Source organism: Stegostoma tigrinum, chromosome 4, assembly GCF_030684315.1.
Source record: "Stegostoma tigrinum isolate sSteTig4 chromosome 4, sSteTig4.hap1, whole genome shotgun sequence".
NCBI classification, from domain to species: Eukaryota; Metazoa; Chordata; class Chondrichthyes; order Orectolobiformes; family Stegostomatidae; genus Stegostoma; species Stegostoma tigrinum.
The window spans coordinates 3,996,335-4,015,252 of record NC_081357.1 but is presented as its reverse complement, the minus strand read 5'-3'; the positions used below and the strand labels follow the sequence as shown (position 1 = coordinate 4,015,252).

The 18,918-nt window shown below is 45.2% G+C and overlaps 2 protein-coding genes across 5 annotated transcripts in view; one reads left to right on the top strand and one right to left on the bottom strand.

Moving 5' to 3' along the window:
- Window positions 1-14,369, bottom strand: part of LOC125452423 (epoxide hydrolase 1-like) — a 39,506-nt gene extending 25,137 nt beyond the window's left edge. The window contains exon 1 of one of the 4 annotated variants that reach the window (XM_048530798.2): window positions 14,224-14,369. The gene's annotated coding sequence lies outside the window, so the exon portion shown is untranslated. Of the gene's footprint in view, window positions 1-146; window positions 266-14,223 lie in introns of those variants that run through there. The other 3 variants (XM_059645101.1, XM_059645102.1, XM_048530799.2) reach the window with 3 other exon arrangements.
- Window positions 3,790-11,560, top strand: srp9 (signal recognition particle 9). The gene is made up of 3 exons (XM_048530801.2): window positions 3,790-3,928; window positions 4,894-4,962; window positions 8,007-11,560. Exons 1-3 carry the CDS (start codon window positions 3,857-3,859, stop codon window positions 8,124-8,126), a joined length of 261 nt encoding a protein of 86 aa, XP_048386758.1. The 5' UTR covers window positions 3,790-3,856; the 3' UTR covers window positions 8,127-11,560.
- Window positions 14,370-18,918: the final 4,549 nt, after the last annotated feature.

Here is an 18,918-nt window from a genome sequence, read left to right as displayed (position 1 = left end):
TTGATTACTCCGTTCTTTTCCAGCTCGGGAGTCAATGGTTTAGGAGCCTGCAAGATGCCTCAGATCTACTCCGGCACAGACAGAGTTACCAATCTAACCTTTACACTTGCTTCTACCAAGGTAACCGAAGTTTACTTCACACCTACCTTCTGGAACTGTGCTTTGTTCTTCTCTGAATCTCACTTCAATTGTGGGATGAGGATCATTCCATCATACACTCTCAATTCCACCTTTGAGAGCTTCTTTTTCAGGGCAGCACCTTGAGCCATTTTCCATAGGTCTGTGAAGCACCTGTGTCTGTCGAGCACTTCAGTCACTTGATGTGATTCTGCAGTCATCATTCTGACAGTCACAAATCATTTCTCACATTTAGACTTGACGATACCAAGCTACAATATGGTGCAGAGTGCTTTATTAAAATCCGCATCTCACATTTCTCCAGCAACCATTCTCATAGGCGTGCTTCACATCTTTCTAACTAACCACTGTTTGCAAAGTGATTCAGTCAGAGCAGTGCTTCCCCACCCCCTACGCTGCAACACGGGTCCTTTTCTTTTGTGTGATGGCCCCTCCAACATTTTCAAGCTGCACTCTGATCTGACCTGCTGACCCCAGTGCAAATATTCCTTCAGCTGCCCAAACTCTCAGGATGTATCAGTGCAGTCACGTACCAGTTGATCTCTCCTCTGAACTTTGATGTTGAACATATCCCACAAAGGAGTAACATTAGCAGAAGATTCGAAATGTGTCTTCAGGGCCTATAATATTTATCCAATCAGGCTTTTCCACTCCTCAATGAGGTCTGAGCTCCAATACAGCTTGTAGCGGTTATGACCCAGTACTGGTAACCGAATTGCAATTCATATCTACTCAGAATTCTTGTTCAATTCTGTAATTTTCATAATTTTCCATTGAGACTGAAACAAGTTCCAACACGATCTAAGATAATAAAATGTGAGGCTGGATGAACACAGCAGGCCAAGCAGCATCTCAGGAGCACAAAAGCTGACGTTTCGGGCCTAGACCCTTCATCAGAGAGCTCCTCTCTGATGAAGGGTCTAGGCCCGAAACGTCAGCTTTTGTGCTCCTGAGATGCTGCTTGGCCTGCTGTGTTCATCCAGCCTCACATTTTATTATCTTGGAATTCTCCAGCATCTGCAGTTCCCATTATCTCCAACACGATCTATATGGCCTTTTATTTCCAAATCTCAAGGTATGTGTGGTAATGCACTTTGGCAGGAAAAGCAAGGGAATACATATTGAGCAATAAGATCCTGGGAAGCAGCGAGGATCAGAGGCACATTGACGCGCATGTACGCTGGTACCTCAAGGTATCAGGACCAGTGGATAAAGTGGTTAGGAAAGCATATGGTATGCCTGCTTCTATTAGTCAAGGCACAGAGTTTAACAGCTGGGAGATTATGCTGGAATTGTATAAAATGTTGTTGGTTAGGCCACAGCTGGAGTATTTTGTGCAGTTGTGAAATCCACATTATCGGAGGGATGTGACCGCACTGGAGAAGTTGAAATGGACAGCTGCCTGTGCGTGCAGAGTTACAGTAACAAAGAGAGATTGGACAGACTGGGGTTGTTTTTCTCGGGGCAGAGGAGATTGAGAGGGAACATTATTGAAATGAGTAAAACTGATGTGATGTGAGAGACTCAAGGTGCGAGTGAGTTTTGAGAAAATGGCAGACTCAAGATGGCAGTGGAGTAGCAGGGCTGTTTGCAGGCTCCTGCCCTGGGCTCATCCTGTCCCGCACGCTTGCTTTCTTTATTTTTCTTTTTACTTCTGTTCTTTGCTTTCACTTTTTTCTTCCTTTTTGCTTTGCTTTGTGCCTGGTTAGTTGGTGAAATCAGCGTGGCAGTTACAGCAGGCTGCTCATGGAACGGCATCTCCTTCCAGTGGTTGGCCGTGGATGTGAAGATAGTGGCTGCAGCAGGGGTGTCCTCTTGGTACTCAGAGCTGGCAGCAGCTGTGGTGGACTTTTCAAGGTGGCAGTGCCGGCAAGGTGACATTTTGGAGGAGGGCGGCCAGAGCAGGACTCTTGGCAACACGGCAGCAGCAGCCCATTCTGGCAGTGGAGCCAGGGACTCCTGGTTGCAGCAGGCCCAGAGAGGGATGGTTTTGGGGCAAGTGTGTGTTCAGCATGGGAATCGCCATCGGCGGTGGCGAGGTGGGCCCAGCAGTGAAGAGATGATACCTAAAGAGTGGCGACTCCTGCATTGGTGGATCTGGTGCAGGCGGCAGCAAGACGGTGGAGGTGAGGTAGCAGCTCAGGGCTGTCTTTCAGTTATATCTTTCATCCTTTTTATTCTTAAACCATTCAAAATGGCACTAGATTGTGTTAACTGTTAAAGCTTTTCACTGTATCTCAACAGTATTATTCACTGTAAAATTTAAGTGACAACATATAAATAAATCTTTCACAGAATAATAAATAAATCGTTTAAAAAATTGTGATGGGTAAGGAAACGGTCAACAGGAAGAAACTTTGCATATAAGGCTACAGGCCAGGTGCTGGGAAATGGATTTGGATAGTTTGTGATAATGGGAACTGCAGATGCTGGAGAATCCAAGATAACAAAGTGTGGAGCTGGATGAACACAGCAGGCCAAGCAGCATCTTAGGAGCACAAAAGCTGACATTTCAGGCCTAGACCCTTCATCAGAGAGGGGGATGGGGAGAGGGAACTGGAATCAATAGGGAGAGAGGGGGAAGGCAGACCGAAGATGGACAGAAAAGATTAGTGGAGAGTATAGGTGGGGAGGTGGGGAGGAGATAGGTCAGCTTCAGGACATGGTCGAGCAGTTTCAAGGCTGAAGAGATTACAAGAGAGTTGCAGTGGGAGAGACATTCCCTGAGGTTGGTCCGGAAGGAGGAGGGTAACTTCTTCAGGTTAGGCATCCCTGGAAGGGGCTTCGCAGTGAGGTTATAATTTCAGCTGTACAGCTCCGACAAATGTTGAATGCTGTGCGTTTAGTGGCTATTCAATCCAAAGTGAAACTTACAGCAGAGGTCACATGACTTGGGCAAGTTACAAGTGTACCCTGTCCTTACAAATGCATTCCTCCGAACAAAATCCCAGGAACTTCAAATATCAGTGTCCAGTCAGAGCTGGGAAAACTGTCAGGTGGCTTGTTTGTTGGCAGGATGTGTCATCCATGTGTACTGTAAATTCTACTATGTTTTCCAAATGTCTGAAAAGGACAAATATGCAAGTGGCAATATGTAATATTCCCTTTCACCAGGGCAGTCGTGATGAGTTGACTGTTAGGACCACAAGACCACACTAAACAGAAACACAAATTTTGTCCCTCAACTGCCATTCAGTAGGATCATGGCTGACCAGGTATTCCCCACTTTCCTACCTTTTTCCCATAATGCTTCATTCTCTGACTGACCAAGGATCTATCTATCTCAGCCGTAAATATACACAAGGACTTTCTGTGGTCAGGAGTTCCTAAAACACTCAACCATCAGAGAAAAGAAATTCCTTCTCATCTACATATACAATTAAAGGGGCTGAATGGTCCCCTTGGCCCCACAAACATCATCCAGCCTAAAGGTGTCCTGGGTAAAGTATTTCTGATTGGCCAGCACAGGCTCGATGCGCATTTCTCTGTCCACTTATTGGCTGACTTTGCCGGGCCAGCTCTCAGTAATCTGTTCGCTGATAGGAGGTTACCCTCGGGGATCGCACTTGGGATTGGTGCGCGCTGGCGGGCCAACTGCGGAACATTTCCGCTTGCGATTGGCTGTCTGGCTGGGCCCGGAATAAGGGGATGTGTGATTGGTTCGTGGTGGCCGGGTGGAGGTTGGTTCAGCGAAACGGTGCGAGCGAGCCCGGGAGCCATGACCTACATCCACAGCTGGGAGGAGTTTGTGAAGGCGGCCGAGAAGCTGTGCCTGACCGAGCCCATGAAGGTACCGCGCGGGGGGGCGGTTACTCTCACGCTCTCACCTCTGTCCCCCCCCCCCCCCCCGTCACCTCCCCCTCTGTCCCCCCCCCCCCGTCACCTCCCCCTCTGTCCCCCCCCCCCGTCACCTCCCCCTCTGTCCCCCCCCCCCGTCACCTCCCCCTCTGTCCCCCCCCCCGTCACCTCCCCCTCTGTCCCCCCCCCCCGTCACCTCCCCCTCTGTCCCCCCCCCCCGTCACCTCCCCCTCTGTCCCCCCCCCGTCACCTCCCCCTCTGTCCCCCCCCCCGTCACCTCCCCCTCTGTCCCCCCCCCCGTCACCTCCCCCTCTGTCCCCCCCCCCGTCACCTCCCCCTCTGTCCCCCCCCGTCACCTCCCCCTCTGTCCCCCCCCGTCACCTCTCCCTCTGCGCGGCCCCCCCCCCGCTCTCCCTCTGCGCGCCCCCCCCCCGCTCTCCCTCTGCGCGCCCCCCCCCCGCTCTCCCTCTGCGCGGCCCCCTCCCTCTGCGTGGCCCCCCCCCCCCCGCTCTCCCTCTGCGCGGCCCCCCCCCCCCGCTCTCCCTCTGCGCGGCCCCCCCCCCCCCGCTCTCCCTCTGCGCGGCCCCCCCCCCGCTCTCCCTCTGCGCGGCCCCCCCCCCCCGCTCTCCCTCTGCGCGGCCCCCCCCCCCCCGCTCTCCCTCTGCGCGGCCCCCCCCCCCGCTCTCCCTCTGCGCGGCCCCCCCCCCCCGCTCTCCCTCTGCGCGGCCCCCCCCCCCGCTCTCCCTCTGCGCGGCCCCCCCCCCCGCTCTCCCTCTGCGCGGGCCCCCCACCCCCACCCCCACCCCCACCCATAGTATCCATCCAGAAAGTTTCCCGGACATCCTCCTTTTCCAATATCTGCCCTCCTGATGGTCCTCTGCTTCCCATGTCTCCACAAACTCCCAATACCTCCTGCCTGTCCTGGACTGGCAGTTTACTGTGCCCTTTGTGTTGCAGGTTCGTGTGGTTATTAAGTATCGGCACTGTGCTGGCTTTCTCTCTATGAAAGTGACTGATGATGTTGTGGTGAGTGTTTACTTTGCATGTGTGCTCCTGAAACTGTCTTGCTTGTTGTGCGGACTTCCCTCAATGAAAGTGGAGCACATGGAGCAGGAAATCGATTGTTCACTGTGTCAGGATTAGCTGGGCCTGAAAGGAGAAAACTAGCAGGGAACCTAGTATAAAGCTGATACTTTGGAATCTTTTTTTGATGGAAATGCGATAAAGGAAATTTCCTCTTGTGGGCAATAGCTTAACTCGATATTTTAACATAGTCAGGAAAACTCTGATTAGGAATTTGGCAAAGTCTTTATCAAAAGAGTGATGAGAATATGGGGTGAAATGGCTACCACAGAAAGTGAAAGGAATGTACAGTGTAATACTTCCAAGAAGCAGGGAACAGAATTTCACGGTCCTCAATGTAGAGAAAGCAGATTAGGAGGGTTCCTGAATGCAGCATTTTTTCAGCATTAAACCTGATTGGATCCAATGGACTGTTCCATGCTACATGAGTTGTTACGGGAGATTTCTACATGCAAGTAGACTGGGAGAATCAGGACAGTACCGGATCTCAAGAAAGGGAGTTTGTGGAGTGCCTCCGAGATGGATTCTTAGAATTCTTAGAACAGCTTGTACTGGAGCCTAGCAGGGAGGAGGCAATTCTGGATCTTGTGTTGTGCAACGAACCGGATTTAATCAGGGACCTCGAAGTAAAGGAGCCATTAGGAGGTAGTGACCATAATATGATAAGTTTTAATCTGCAGTTTGAGAGGGAGAAGGGAGAATCGGAAGTGTCAGTATTGCAGTTGAACAAAGGGAACTATGGAGCTATGAGGGAGGAGCTGGCCATAGTTCAATGGTGCAATACCCTATCGGGGATGGCAGTGGAACAACAATGGTGGGTATTTCTGGATATAATGCAGAAGGTGCAGGACCAGTTCATTCCAAAGAGGAAGAAAGATCGTAAGGGGAGGCAGGGGCAGCCGAGGCTGACGATGGAAGTTAAGGACTGTATAAAAATAAGAGAAGTATAACATAGCAAAGATGAGCAGGAAGCCGGAGGTCTGGGAAGCTTTTAAAGAGCAACGCAAGATAACTAAAAAGGCAATAGGCAGAGGAAAAAATGAGGTACGAAGGAAAACTGGCCAAAAATATAAAGGAAGGTAGTAAAAGCTTTTCTAGGTATGTGGAAAAAAAAAAGAAATAGTTAAGACTAAAATTGGGCCCTTGAAGACAAACGGGTGAATTTATTATGGGGAGCAAGGAAATGGCAGAAGAGTTGAATAGGTACTTTGGATCTGTCTTCACTAGGGAAGATAGATCCCATCTCCCAGAAGTAATAGTGGCTGAAGGACCTAGGGTAATGGATGAACTGAGGGTATTTATATTAGATAGGAAATTGTGTTGGATAGACTGTTAGGTCTGAAGGTTGATAAGTTCCCCAGAACCTGACGCTCTGCATCCCAGGGTACTTAAGGAGGTGGCTGTAGAAATCGTGGATATATTTGGTAATCACTTTCCAAGGTTCTATAGATTTAGGATCACTTCCTGCGAATTGGAGGGTGGTTAATGTTGTCCCACTTCCTCAAGACAGGAGGGAGAGAGAAAATGGAATTATAGACCGGTTAGCCTGACGTCAGTGGTGGGAAATTGCTGGGGTCAATTATAAAAGATGAAATTACGACTCATTTGAATAGCAGTAACAGGATAGGTCAGAGTCAGCATGGATTTACGAAGGAGAAATTGTGCTTGACTAATCTGGAATTTTTTGAGGATGTATCTATGAAGATGGACAAGGGAGAGCCAGTAGATATAGTATACCTGGACTTTCAGAAAGCCTTTGATAAAGTCCCACGTAGGAGATTGGTGAACAAAATTAGGGCATGTGGTATTGGGGACAAAAAACTTGCCTGGACTGAAAATTGGCTGGCTGACAGGAAGCCAAGAGTAGTGATAAACGGGTCCCTTTCAGAATGGCAGGCAGTAACCAGTGGGGTACCACAAGGTTCGGTGCTGGGACCGCAGCTGTTTACGATATATATTAATGATATAGACGAAGGCATTAAAAGTAATATTAGCAAATTTGCTGATGACACAAAGTTGGGTGGCCGTGTGAAATGTGAGGAGGATGTTATGAGAATACAGGGTGACTTGGACAGGCTAGGTGAGTGGATGGATGCATGGCAGGTGCAGTTTAATGTGGATAGATGTGTGGTTATACACTTTGGCACGAACAGGATGTCAGATTACTATCTCAATGGAGTCAAATTAGGTAAAGGGGAAGCACAACGAGATCTAGGTGTTCTTGTACATCAGTCAATGAAAGCAAGCATGCAGGGACAGCATGCAGTGAAGAAAGCTAATGGCATGCTGGCCTTCATAGCAAGAGGAATTGAGTATAGGAGCAAAGAGGTCCTTCTGCAGCTGTACAGGGCCCTGGTGAGACCGCACCTGGAGAAGTGTGGGCTTGTATACACGAGTTTAGAAGGATGAGAGGGGATCTGATTGAGATGTATAGGATTATTAAGGGATTGGACGCTCTGGAGGGGGGAAGCAAGTTTCTGCTGATGGGTGAGTCCAGAACCAGAGGATACAGTTTAAAAATAAGGGGCTGGCATTTCGAACAGAGTTGAGGAAAAACTTCTTCACCCAAAGAGTGGCGGATATATGGAATGCTTTGCCCTAGAAGGCAGTGGAGGCCAACTCTCTGGATACTTTCAAGAAAGGGATAGATCGAGCTCTTAAAGATAGTGGAATCAAGGGTTATGGGGATAAGGCAGGAACAGGATACTGATTGTGGATGATCAGCCATGGTCATAATGAATGGTGGTGCTGGCTTGAAGGGCCGAATGCCCTACCACTGCACCTATTGTCTATTGAGAGGCTTGTTAAGCCTCTGTTGGAGAGGACTCGGTGGATATGTTGCTGGAGTTGGGGGAAGCTTGTGTAGGTCGTAATGAGTGGGCTAGGAGCTATCCTTATGCATTGTTGACTATAATGTTTTGAGGAAACACTCATTTCATAATGTCTTTTGCTCTCCCCTCCTTCTCTTTCCTCTTCCCAATGCCCAGTGTTTGCAATACAAGACAGACCAAGCTCAGGATGTGAAGAAGTTTGAGAAGTTCCAGAACCAGTTGATGCGTCTCATGGTTTCCCGAGAATCTCGCAGCAACCTGATGGAGATGGACTAGGGAGCAGTGCTTGCTGCTGAACCATCTATGGAAGGGCTAAAGAATATTGATGTGCATAGAACCCATTGGAAATGCAAGGCTGAAAGACTGAGACAGGTTTTGGAGGGGGATTTGAGTCTGTTTGAGAATCGGGTCTGTATGTGGAGACTTGGAGATGAAGATTACCCAAAGAGGCCGCGGTGAGAGTGTGTTTATTGCAGCTGGATAGAACAGGGATGGTACAGGTGGCAAAGCTGCTGTCCCTGTGAATTCTGGTCATGTTTGTGTTAATGCATCTACAGTCAAGGTAAACTCCTTTTTCATTTGCATAATCCTCATGGGTTTGAGATTCATGAGAGAAGTTATCGATTAGCGACGGTCGGGTGCTAAAATAAATGGTCCTTGGCTGAACCTGCCTCATCTTTTATTCTGACTCAGTACTCAAACACAGCTCTGCACTGTTCCTCAGTGACAAAAGACTTGGATGTGGTCCTCTGTCAGCAGCTTTATGGCCTCTCATGGATGAACATTTGTTTAGTTCATTCACTGGGTACGATTTATTCTTGTGAATTTGATGTAACCAGAACTGGATTGCTACACTTTGTATCAATGGCAGTTCAGCATTTTGTGTGTGTTTTTTTGGTTTGAGTGCCCTGTACTCTGGTATGTTGGTTTACCTGCTCAATGTCTATCCCTCAATCAACAACACAACACAAGTTATCAGGTCATGATTTATATTGTTAATCACATTTATTAAAAATAATTAGCAGATTGTAGATGTCAGTCTGTGAGCTGATACAGCCAAGGCAGAATGGTGATGTGACCCAAATGACAAAGTTCTGCCTGTGAACTTTGTCCCTTGTTTGTGAAATTAATTGATTGCACTGTATTACCTTAGACATTCTGCAAGCTTAAACATGTTTTCCGTATCTGTGACATCAGTCAACTTTGTTCTGGTCTTATCTGCTCAAATCCTCACCCTAGTTTTTTTTTATTACTTCTATACGTAACCTTTCTAATGTGCTCCTGGCTGGTTTCCCACATTATAGCTCCTCTTAACCCAAGGTCATCAGCAGGTAGTGCCACACAATATAATGGAGATTATCTCCACAGGCACAGTGTGGTGCTCCCCCTCCTACCAATATGGCCAGGGACATTTGCGTCTGCAGCACGCAGACTGGTGAAGATGCGGTTAGATTCTTCTCCTCTCCACCCCCCGCTCATCCCTGCTGCAGACCACCCTATGTGCTTTAGAATGTAGGTCCTTTAGCCGGTGACTACTGGCACTGATGGACCTTGAAGTTCACCACCCAGAGTGCATTCTGTGGCCTTGCCACCTGGCGAAGTACTTAAAGCTGGGTGACAGTAGTTATGTTTACATCAGTAAGTCAACAGGGTTGAATTTGCTACTTTGTTCCAAGTCCTTTATATTTGATCCCATTCCTTCGATAACAGACTAAGTGGGCTGGATTTTCCAGTGAATGGCAATCCCACGCCAAGGATGCTCTAATGAAGAGTCACTGAACTTGAAACATTAACTGTCCGTTCTTCCCATGGATTCAGCGAGACCTGCTGAGTTTCTCCATCTCATTTTCAACCACTTAGATTTTCTAGTTAGCACCCTCTCAAGCATTTGTCTCTGTCTCAACTTTTCATCAACAATCTCTCTTCCTCACCCTGTCTTCCTCAATATAATCCCTATCTTTTCCCAGTTATTCTCAGTCTACAGATGCTGCCAGGCCCACTGACTTTCTGCAGTGTTTTTTTTTGTTCTTTTTGCAGATTTCCAACATCAACAGTTCTCTCCCTCTATTCCTTTTACTTTACTCCGATTTGCCTAACTCTGCTATTTCTCTGTTATTTAAGTGAATTCCCAGTCAGCTGAATCTCCACAGTTTGTATGTGATGCAGGAGCCTTTAAAACAGGGCCAGAGTTGAGGCTATGTCTAGTGCTGGATGAGTCTTTACGTTGTACAACATCACAATCTGTGTGGGTGAATCAATTCTCACAGTAGAAACACTCAGCTGGCCTGTAGGGTGTTAGTCTCATTGCTGCCCTCCAATCTGTCATAGGCCATGAGCTTTGAGATGTTGGTGAGCTGAACTCTGGCTGATTGACAAGCTGGACTACCCATATTCTAACTTCCTTTCTTTCAGTAAGATTTACACAGGCAGTGGCAGAGCTAACTTCAGAATTTTAAAGACCATTCCTCACCCATTCCCAGTTCTCATCCCTCGGCCATGGAGCTTCAAATACCCCGAAAGAGCCATAGCAACATTTTATCCTGCATGTAGTGTGTGCCTGGCCCTTTCTGTGCCCTGTTTTCCAAAATTTTGTGTATAGAAGTTGCTGGATGTGAGGTGGATATCCAGGTACTTTTAAAGGATTCCTTTTTCACACCTCCTGTCACCTATAGGTGAAACACTTTTTACTCATCTTCCCTCTAATCCTCCCAACATCTTTAAATCTCTGCCCCCTAGTCATAGAACTCTCTGCTAAGGGAAGTGTGTTCTTCCTATCTACTCCATCCCAACTCCCCTCAGTCTTATACATAAATCTGTCCAAAGCCACCTCTGTTCTGAAGGAAACAACGCTGGCCTATCTGATGATTCAGCATTGCTGCTATTTCCAAGACGCTTTACCTCCTTTGTACCTTGCTGTGCCTTCACTTGTGCAGTTACACTTTTTTGTCATGAAATGATCAGAACTGCACACAGTACTCAAATTGTGACATAACCAGTGTTTTATTTATCACCAGCATAACCCCCTGCTTTTTTCTTCCAATACCATGACTAATGATAGAAAGATTCCATCTGCTACCTTAACCACTTCATTGACTTCTCCTGCTACCTTCAGGGATCACTGGATAGTCGCTTCCCCAATGCCTTAGTGTCTTTCTATTTATTGTGGATTCCTTTGCCTTGTTTAGCCTCCCCAAGTATGTCACTTCACGCTTCCCTGGGTTGAATTCCATTTGCCACTTTCTGCCCAACTTTAGGCTAACTTAGACTGTCATTTGTAATTGGCATGAAAGTGAAATGTGAAGTTTTAAAATTCTATAATTGCAAGCATTGAGCAGGTTTATTTTCAAGGAGAGCATTGAAGGAGCAGTCTAATTAAGAGCAGAATGAAACTGGATGCCCATTAGCTAGTTCAGGCCCTTTGTGACTGGAGCAGATATAAGTAGCAAACTCAGTACAACTTACAATAAAGTGCTGGAGCCAAGTGTCTCCCATTTCAGCAGATGAAGGAAAGAAGTATTTTTAATTGCGTTTACCAAAACACAGCAGCTCACTTGTGAGTATATCTGGCCTTTTAAAAATGTAAATAAGGCCAGAAATTTATGTTTAGGTCTAGTCCTTTTTCTCAAATAAGGATGATTTTCATGTGTAAAAGAATGGAAAAATTACAAATAAATGTTGAGTTGCTAGACCTCAAGTGTAAAGAACAGGAATCCTGAGTAATTTAACTCTTAACAAATAAGATACAATCGAGGTGGCAGTGTTAGGTGATGTATTACTGCTGTGGTATGTGGTTGCTGCTGGATATCCCACAAACTGTTCCACAACAAACAATGAATGGAGCAAGTGTTTACAGCCTGAGCAGCTTTGGACATGGGGCTGAAGAGTTGGAGTCTGAGTTGCAGGCATTGTGCCACATCAGCAAAGGTGAGTAGTTACTTGAATAGTTTGCTCCAGGAGGTGGTTAGATCCTTTTAAATAAGGTAATCTGTTCCAGTCTGTGATCAGGGATGAGAGAATGTGACCAGAGATGAGGCACATACCCAAGGGGCAGCCCTTGAGGAATCTCTATCCTTGTAATGGTCCGAAAGTTACAAGGTTCTTACGAGGCACATGGATGGGAGTGAGTTCTGCAGGAGTATAATCGAACTGACTGTAGCACAGTGATTCAAGGAGCTGGAAATAGGGATGTAGTAATGGTAGGGGACAGTATAATTAGAGAGGTAGATACAGTTCTCTGCAGCCAGAAGCAAGTGTCACCTGCCCACTGCCAGGGTTAAGGACAGATTAATAGGCCTGGAAAGAAGGGCCTGTTGCAGGATTTTGAACAGCTAGGAGCTAAACTAAAAGGTAAGCGCGCACACACACACACACACACAAGGCTTACTACCTAAGCTGCAAGCAAACTGATGTACTATTAATAAAGGCAAGGAGTTAAATGTGTGTTTTAAAGCCTGGTGTCAGAGCAATGGCTTTCAGGTTGTGGGCTAGAAGAGAATGGTTCTGGTGGGATGGGCTTCACTTGAGCTGCACGGAGACCAGTGTCCTGTCAATCCAATCACTGGGATTGTAGAGAGCACTTTAAATGAAATAGGAAGGCCTAAGGGGCTATACCTGATCTATAAAGGAAAAGGAGATGGCGGTGGCATTGCGGGGTAACTATTTTGATGCTACCTAGAATGGAACAAGGTGTGCAAACATAAACATGGCAGTAAATATGATCAAAGGTTAAAAATGAATTAAAAAGTCAAAAATAATGGCTCTTTACTAAAATGCACATTGTATTCAGGAAAAAAATACATTGGGTATGGACTTTATAAACATTAGAGACATGATTACAAGAAGCTCAAAGCTGGGAATTATATATTCCAGTGTTACTTTTTTGAAAGGACAGTCAGGAATGAAGGTATAGGTTAGATGCAGGAAGAATTTCCTGATGACGCATGAGCCCAGAACTAAGCTTCACAGTCTAAGGATATGGGTAAATTATTCAAGACTAAGCTAAGGAAAAACTTCACGCAGACAGTGGTGAGCCTGGGGAATGAACTACCACAGAATACAGTCCATACCAAACCATTGTATGATTTCAGGAAGGAGTTACTTACAGCACTTGGGCTAAAGGGATCAAAGACTATGGGGGGGATGTGGGAAAGGCTATCGAGTTGCTTCAATTTCCTGTGTTTCTATATTTCAATGAAGAAAAGTGCAATGGAATATGTGTGATACCAATAAATGGATCAGATGATGTAGAATCCATATTGGGGAGATAAGAAATAAAAAGGGGACGATGACACTGGTTGGAACAATCTGAGCCTGATAATAATAGTAACACAATTCCCTAGGATAGTGCATTAGAAATCAAGCTCCATGATTCCCAGAGTCAATACAAAAGTACAGAAAATTCTTCAATTTACCTGATTTTCAGATTCGAGCTGAAAGCCCAGACCAAGTTTTTGTACTTAATAATAATTACAGGTTATTACAAGTCAGATGGAGTTTAATTTAGATAAATGTAAGATGCTACAATTTGGCAAGGCAAATCAGAACAAGACTTAACACATTTAATGATAAGATCCTGGGGAGTGTTGCTTAACAGAGAGCTTGGAATGCAGGTTTATAGCTCCTTGTAAGTGGAGTTGCAGGTAGACAGGATATTGAAGGTGGTGTTTCCTATGTTTGCCTTTATTGGCCAGTGCATTGAGTATAGGAGTTGGGAGATCTTGTTGCGGCTGTACAGGACATTGGTTAGGACACTTTTAGAATGCTGTGTGCAGTTCTGGTCTCCCTGCTGTAGGAAGGATGTTGTGAAACTTGAAAGGGTTCAGAAAAGATTTGGAAGGATGTTGCCAGGGTTGGAGGGCTTGAGCTACAGGGAGAGGCTGAACAGGCTGAGGCTATTTTCCCTGGAGCATTGGATACTGAGGGGGTGACCTTTATAGAGATTTACAAAACCATGAGGGACATGGATAGGGTGATGGGCCAAAGTCTTTTTCCCCCGGGGAGCGTGAGTGGGGGGGGTGCAAAATCAGAGGGCACAGGTTTAAGATGAGAAGGAAAGGATTTAAGGAGCAACTTTTTCACGCACAGGGAGGTGTGTGTATGGAATAGGCTGCCGAGGAAGTGGTGGAAGCTGGTACGATTACAACATTTAACAGGCATCTGTGTGGGTATATGAACAAAAAGGTTTAGAGGGATATGGGCCAAATGCAGATTAATTTAGGATATCTGGCTGGCATAGATGAGTTGGACTGAAGGCCTGTTTCCGTTCTGTATATCTGTGACTATAAGTAATTAGACGGTAACAGTTGGTAAATTGTCGTAAACTTTCATCACATAAACACAACAAATTAAAGCACTAATTCCCTTATGAACTCACCCTTACATACACATGCGTGTGAGGTTCCCAGAAGATGTCAGCTGTGCCTTTTCAGATTGCTGCAATGTTCCTTACGGTCCTTAGGTTGGTTGAAATGTTACTTTTCCGTTGCCTTTCTTCAGAAGCTTCCCCTGGTTTGCAAGAGTCACAAGGTGCTGGTTAACTTCTAAAAGACAAATGACTTTTATCGGTTAAAAGTTGCAGCTTTTAACAACTGGAAAGATGAACCAGCTTTCGTCAGGTTTGCATTGTGCTTTGGGCTTTGACTGCAGAGAGCAGGGAGAGTGCTTCTGTGCTGGAGGTCAATTTATTTCTCTTTCTGTCTTGTTCCCAGTCTCGAGCTGTTCAGTTACCTGAGAGCCAGTCACACACTTTAGTTATTGGTCTATGGACTGGCAGTGGACTGCCATGGACCCCTGGCCTCGATATGATTCCAGGACACGTCTCGGTCTCGAGCCTCAAAGTGAAGCCCGGAATGGACTAGAAGCTAGGTGCCTGGAAGACTGTTACTCTAAACTTTTTAATTCTTTAGTTTTCTATTTTTTTTACCAGAGAATTTGTACTTAAGAATCTGTACCTAGGTACCTTTGTAAGTAAGATGTCACCATAAGTGGGAACTTGTAAACTTTTCACTGCACTCATTTGAGCATGTGACAATAAAGCTGATTCTAGCGATAAACCATCAATCAAGTTCTTGTTGATATCTGTAAACAAAGACCCCCCCCCCCCCCCCAACAACTCCAATTCATCGTAACCCTTCAAGCATTGTGTCCAAACAGATTTCTATACAATGATTGCTACAAATATCAGGTAATGTGCTTTTTTCAGTCCACAATTTTAGAAAGCAAAAAAATAAAAACACACAGTCTTTGTAGTAGGTGTTCTGTAGGACAACGAATAAATCAGGAGCTTATGAAGGCATGTAATTAAAGGCAGTATGTTCATCATGTGAGACGTTAATCTTTTATTTTTGGGTAGGTAGCTATGAGGAACAATTCACAGAGTATGTTTGAGACAGTTTCTTAGAAAAATATGCTATGAATCCAACCAAGGATCAGACTACTTCTGATCTGTAATATGTAATAATACCGTGTTAATAAATTATCTCACAGTAAAAGATCAGTGACCATAATATTTATGGAATTTGACATTTAGTTTGAGAGTGAGAAACACGAGTTGTACGTAACTTTGCTAGATGTAAATCAGGGTAATTTCACAGGGTTGAGGGCAGAGTTCACAGGAGTCACCTGGGATATTATTGGTGGATAAGTTCAATCCTGAAACCTGTCTTCATAAATTATAGATAACCCAGCGTGGAGCTGGATGAACACAGCAGGCCAAGCAGCATCTTAGGAGCAGGAAAGCTGATGTTTCGGGCCTAGACCCTTCATCAGAACTGAAACGTCAGCTTTCCTGCTTCTATGATGCTGCTTGGCCTGCTGTGTTCATCCAGCCCCACACCTTGTGATCTCGGATAATCTTTGGTTTTGTTGTAGAAGCAAAATCAGTCGCTTGTATGCTTACATTTCAGAGGGAGAGCACTTTTTAAAACCAAAACAAAATATAATTTATGGAAGAAATAATAAGAATATACAAAGTGAATTGGTGAAATCATAAAGGAAAGTAGCAAAACAAAGAACATGAAGAAATATTGGCAAACAACATCAAGGTGATTAACAAAAGAAATGATAAGGTAGCATAAACTAAACTATTCACTTAAAGCCAACAATCCCTCTAATTTTCTTATTGGTTGAACAGGCCCCTGAGGCCTGTATGGGGCAGCAGCTTCGAGAATCAGAAGTCAATACCTCAGCCAGCATCCCAACACCAATCCCCACATGCAAAACATCAGGACAGCTGTGTGTGCAGCCCAGCAGTTTAGGGGGAGTGTCCTGTATGACACCAACAGTTTGTAGAGAACACTTGTAAGATTCCATAAATAATAAATCAACGGACAAAAGAAGGATAAAGGAAGTAAATACAAGAATCACTAGAAGGTAAAGTATTAGGGAAACTAAGGGGCAAAAACTGATAAAACCCATGGACCTGATGGTTTGCCACCTAGGATTTTAAATGAAGTAGTTACAGAGAGAACACAGTAGTAGTCATCATCAAAGAATCCTTCGATTCTGGAAAAATCCCAGAGGTTTCGAAAGCTGTCAGTGTAACACCTTTATTCAAAAAGGGAGGGAGACAAAAACAGGTAGCCAGGGCCAGTTAGCTTAACACCTGTCATTGGGAAAATCTCAGTCTGTTATGTGGGATTTAACAGAACACTTCGAAATAAATTCAATGATCAAGCGGAGGCAGTCTGGCTTTGTGAAATAGAAGTCATGCCTGACAAATTTACTAGAATTTTTGAGGAGGTAACATACAGGATAGTTAACGGGATGCAATTTATCTGGATTTCCGTAAGGTATTTATTAAGATCAGTATTCATAACATTGGGGCTAATGGCATCAGTAGAGGATTTGCTAACTAACAAGATAGAGAACTGAGATAAAGGGGTAATTTTCAAAATGGAAATCTAACTAATGAAGTGCCACAATGATCAGTTCCAAGCTTACTATTATTTGCAATAAATGTTAACGATGGCATGAGTGTATATGCTATCTCCAAGCTTGTGAATGATCCAAAAATCAGCACAGACAAATAGTGAGGGTGATGGTCTTCAGAGGGGCACGTACCAGTTAAATATTGGAAATGTGATGGCCGAATGGTATTATCATGAGACTGTTAACCCAGAAACTCAGCTAGTGTTCAGGAGACCTGGGGTTTGAATCCCACCATGGCAGGTGGTGGAATTTGAATTCAATCTTTAAAAAAGCCTGAAATTAAGGATCTACTGGTGACCACAAAACCACGTGTTGATTGTCAGAAGGCTTCCCTAATGTCTTTCAGGGATGGAAATCTGCCATCCTCATCAGGTCTGACCCACATGAAACTCCAGACCCACTGCAATGTGGTTGACTGTCAGTCGCCCTCTGAAATGGCCTAGCAAGCCACTCGTTTGTACCAATCGCTACAAAGTCTCAAAGAAATGAAACTGGACAGATAACCTGACATCAACCTAGGAAAAGACAATGGCAGAAACAGCCCTGTTGACTCGACAGAATCCTCCTCACTAACATCTGGGGGCTAGTGCCAAATTGGAAGAGCTGTCTGACCTTGGAGAGTGCAGGAGGGCATGCCAGGAGCAGCACTAGGCACACATAAAAATGAGGTGAAAACTTGGTGAAGCCACCAAACACATGACAGACAGAATTAATTGGTCCCACAACCAGCAGGTCTGAGTTCAGAGGATGGGTCATAGAGTCATAAAATAATACATCATGGAAACAGGCCCTTCAGCCCAAACTGGTCCATGCTGACCATGATGCCCACTCAGCTATTTCCAATTGTCCTCATTTGGTCCATATCCCTCTAAACCCTTCCCGTCCATGTACCGATCCAAATGTTCTTAAATGTTACTATTGTACATGTCTCAACTACTGTCTCTGGCAGCCAGATGCACCACTCACTGTGTGAAGTTGCCCCTCAGGTCCTTCTTAAATCTATCCCCTCTCACCTTAAACCTATGCTCCCTAGTTTTCAATTCCCTTTCCATGGGAAAAAAGACTATATACATTCATCCTATCAATGCCCCTCATGATTTTATAAACCTATGTTCCAAGGAATAAAATCTCATCCTGGCCAACCTCTCCTTATAACTCAGGTCTCCTACTCTTGGCAACATCCTCTAAAAATCTTCTTTACACACTTTCCAGTTTAACTATATCTTTCCAATAGCAGGGTGACCAAAACTGGACGCAATACCCCAAGCGTGGCCTTACAAACACTTGTACAACTGTAACATAACATTCCAACTCCTATACATAATACCTCAGCCAATGAAAGCCAGCATGCTGAATGCCTTCTTCACCACCCTGTCCACCTGTGATGCCACTTTCAACGAACTATATACTTGTTCTCCTAGATCCCTCTGTGCCACAACACTCCTCAGGACCTTACCATTCACTGTATAAGTCCTACTTTTGGTTTGACTTTCCAAAATACAACACTTCACACTTATCTGTATTGAACTGCATTTGCTAATCCTTAGCCCAGTTCCCCATCTGACCTTCCTTGTTATCAAAAATATCTCCTAATTTTGTATCATTCGCAAACTTACTAATCATGCCTTGTACATTCACACCCAGATCATTTCTGTAAATAACAAAGGGCCCAGCACTGACCCCTGTGGCACACCACTAGTCACAGGCCTCCAGCCTGAGAAACAACCTCGAAACGTCACCCCCTGCTTCCTACCATTGAGCCAGTTTTGAATCCAATTAGCTAGCTCCCTCTAGATCCCATGAGACCTGACTTTCATGACAAGCCTGCCATGCGGGACGTTGTCAAAGACCTTACTTAAGTCCATATAAACAACATCCACTGCCTGACCCTCGTCCATCTTCTTGGTTACCTCTTCAAAAAACTCTAAAAAATTTGTCAAACATGACTTCCCGCATTCAAATCCACGCTGGCTATCCCTAATCAGTCCTTGACTTATCCATATGTTGGTTGATCCAGTCCCTCAGTATCCTTGCCGTGACCTTGCCTACCACTGATGTCAGGCCCACTAGCCTGTAGGTCCCCGTCTTGTCTTTGCTCCCTTTCTTAAACAATGGAACAACATCAGCCACCATCCAGTCT

Excerpts from the sequence above, each read along its gene's own strand:
- srp9 (XM_048530801.2), top strand. The coding sequence starts at position 3,857 with ATGACCTACATCCACAGCTGGGAGGAGTTTGTGAAGGCGGCCGAGAAG. Across the intron at positions 3,929-4,893 it reads GCCTGACCGAGCCCATGAAG|GTTCGTGTGGTTATTAAGTA; the intron begins GTACCGCGCGGG and ends TTTGTGTTGCAG. Across the intron at positions 4,963-8,006 it reads AAGTGACTGATGATGTTGTG|TGTTTGCAATACAAGACAGA; the intron begins GTGAGTGTTTAC and ends CCCAATGCCCAG.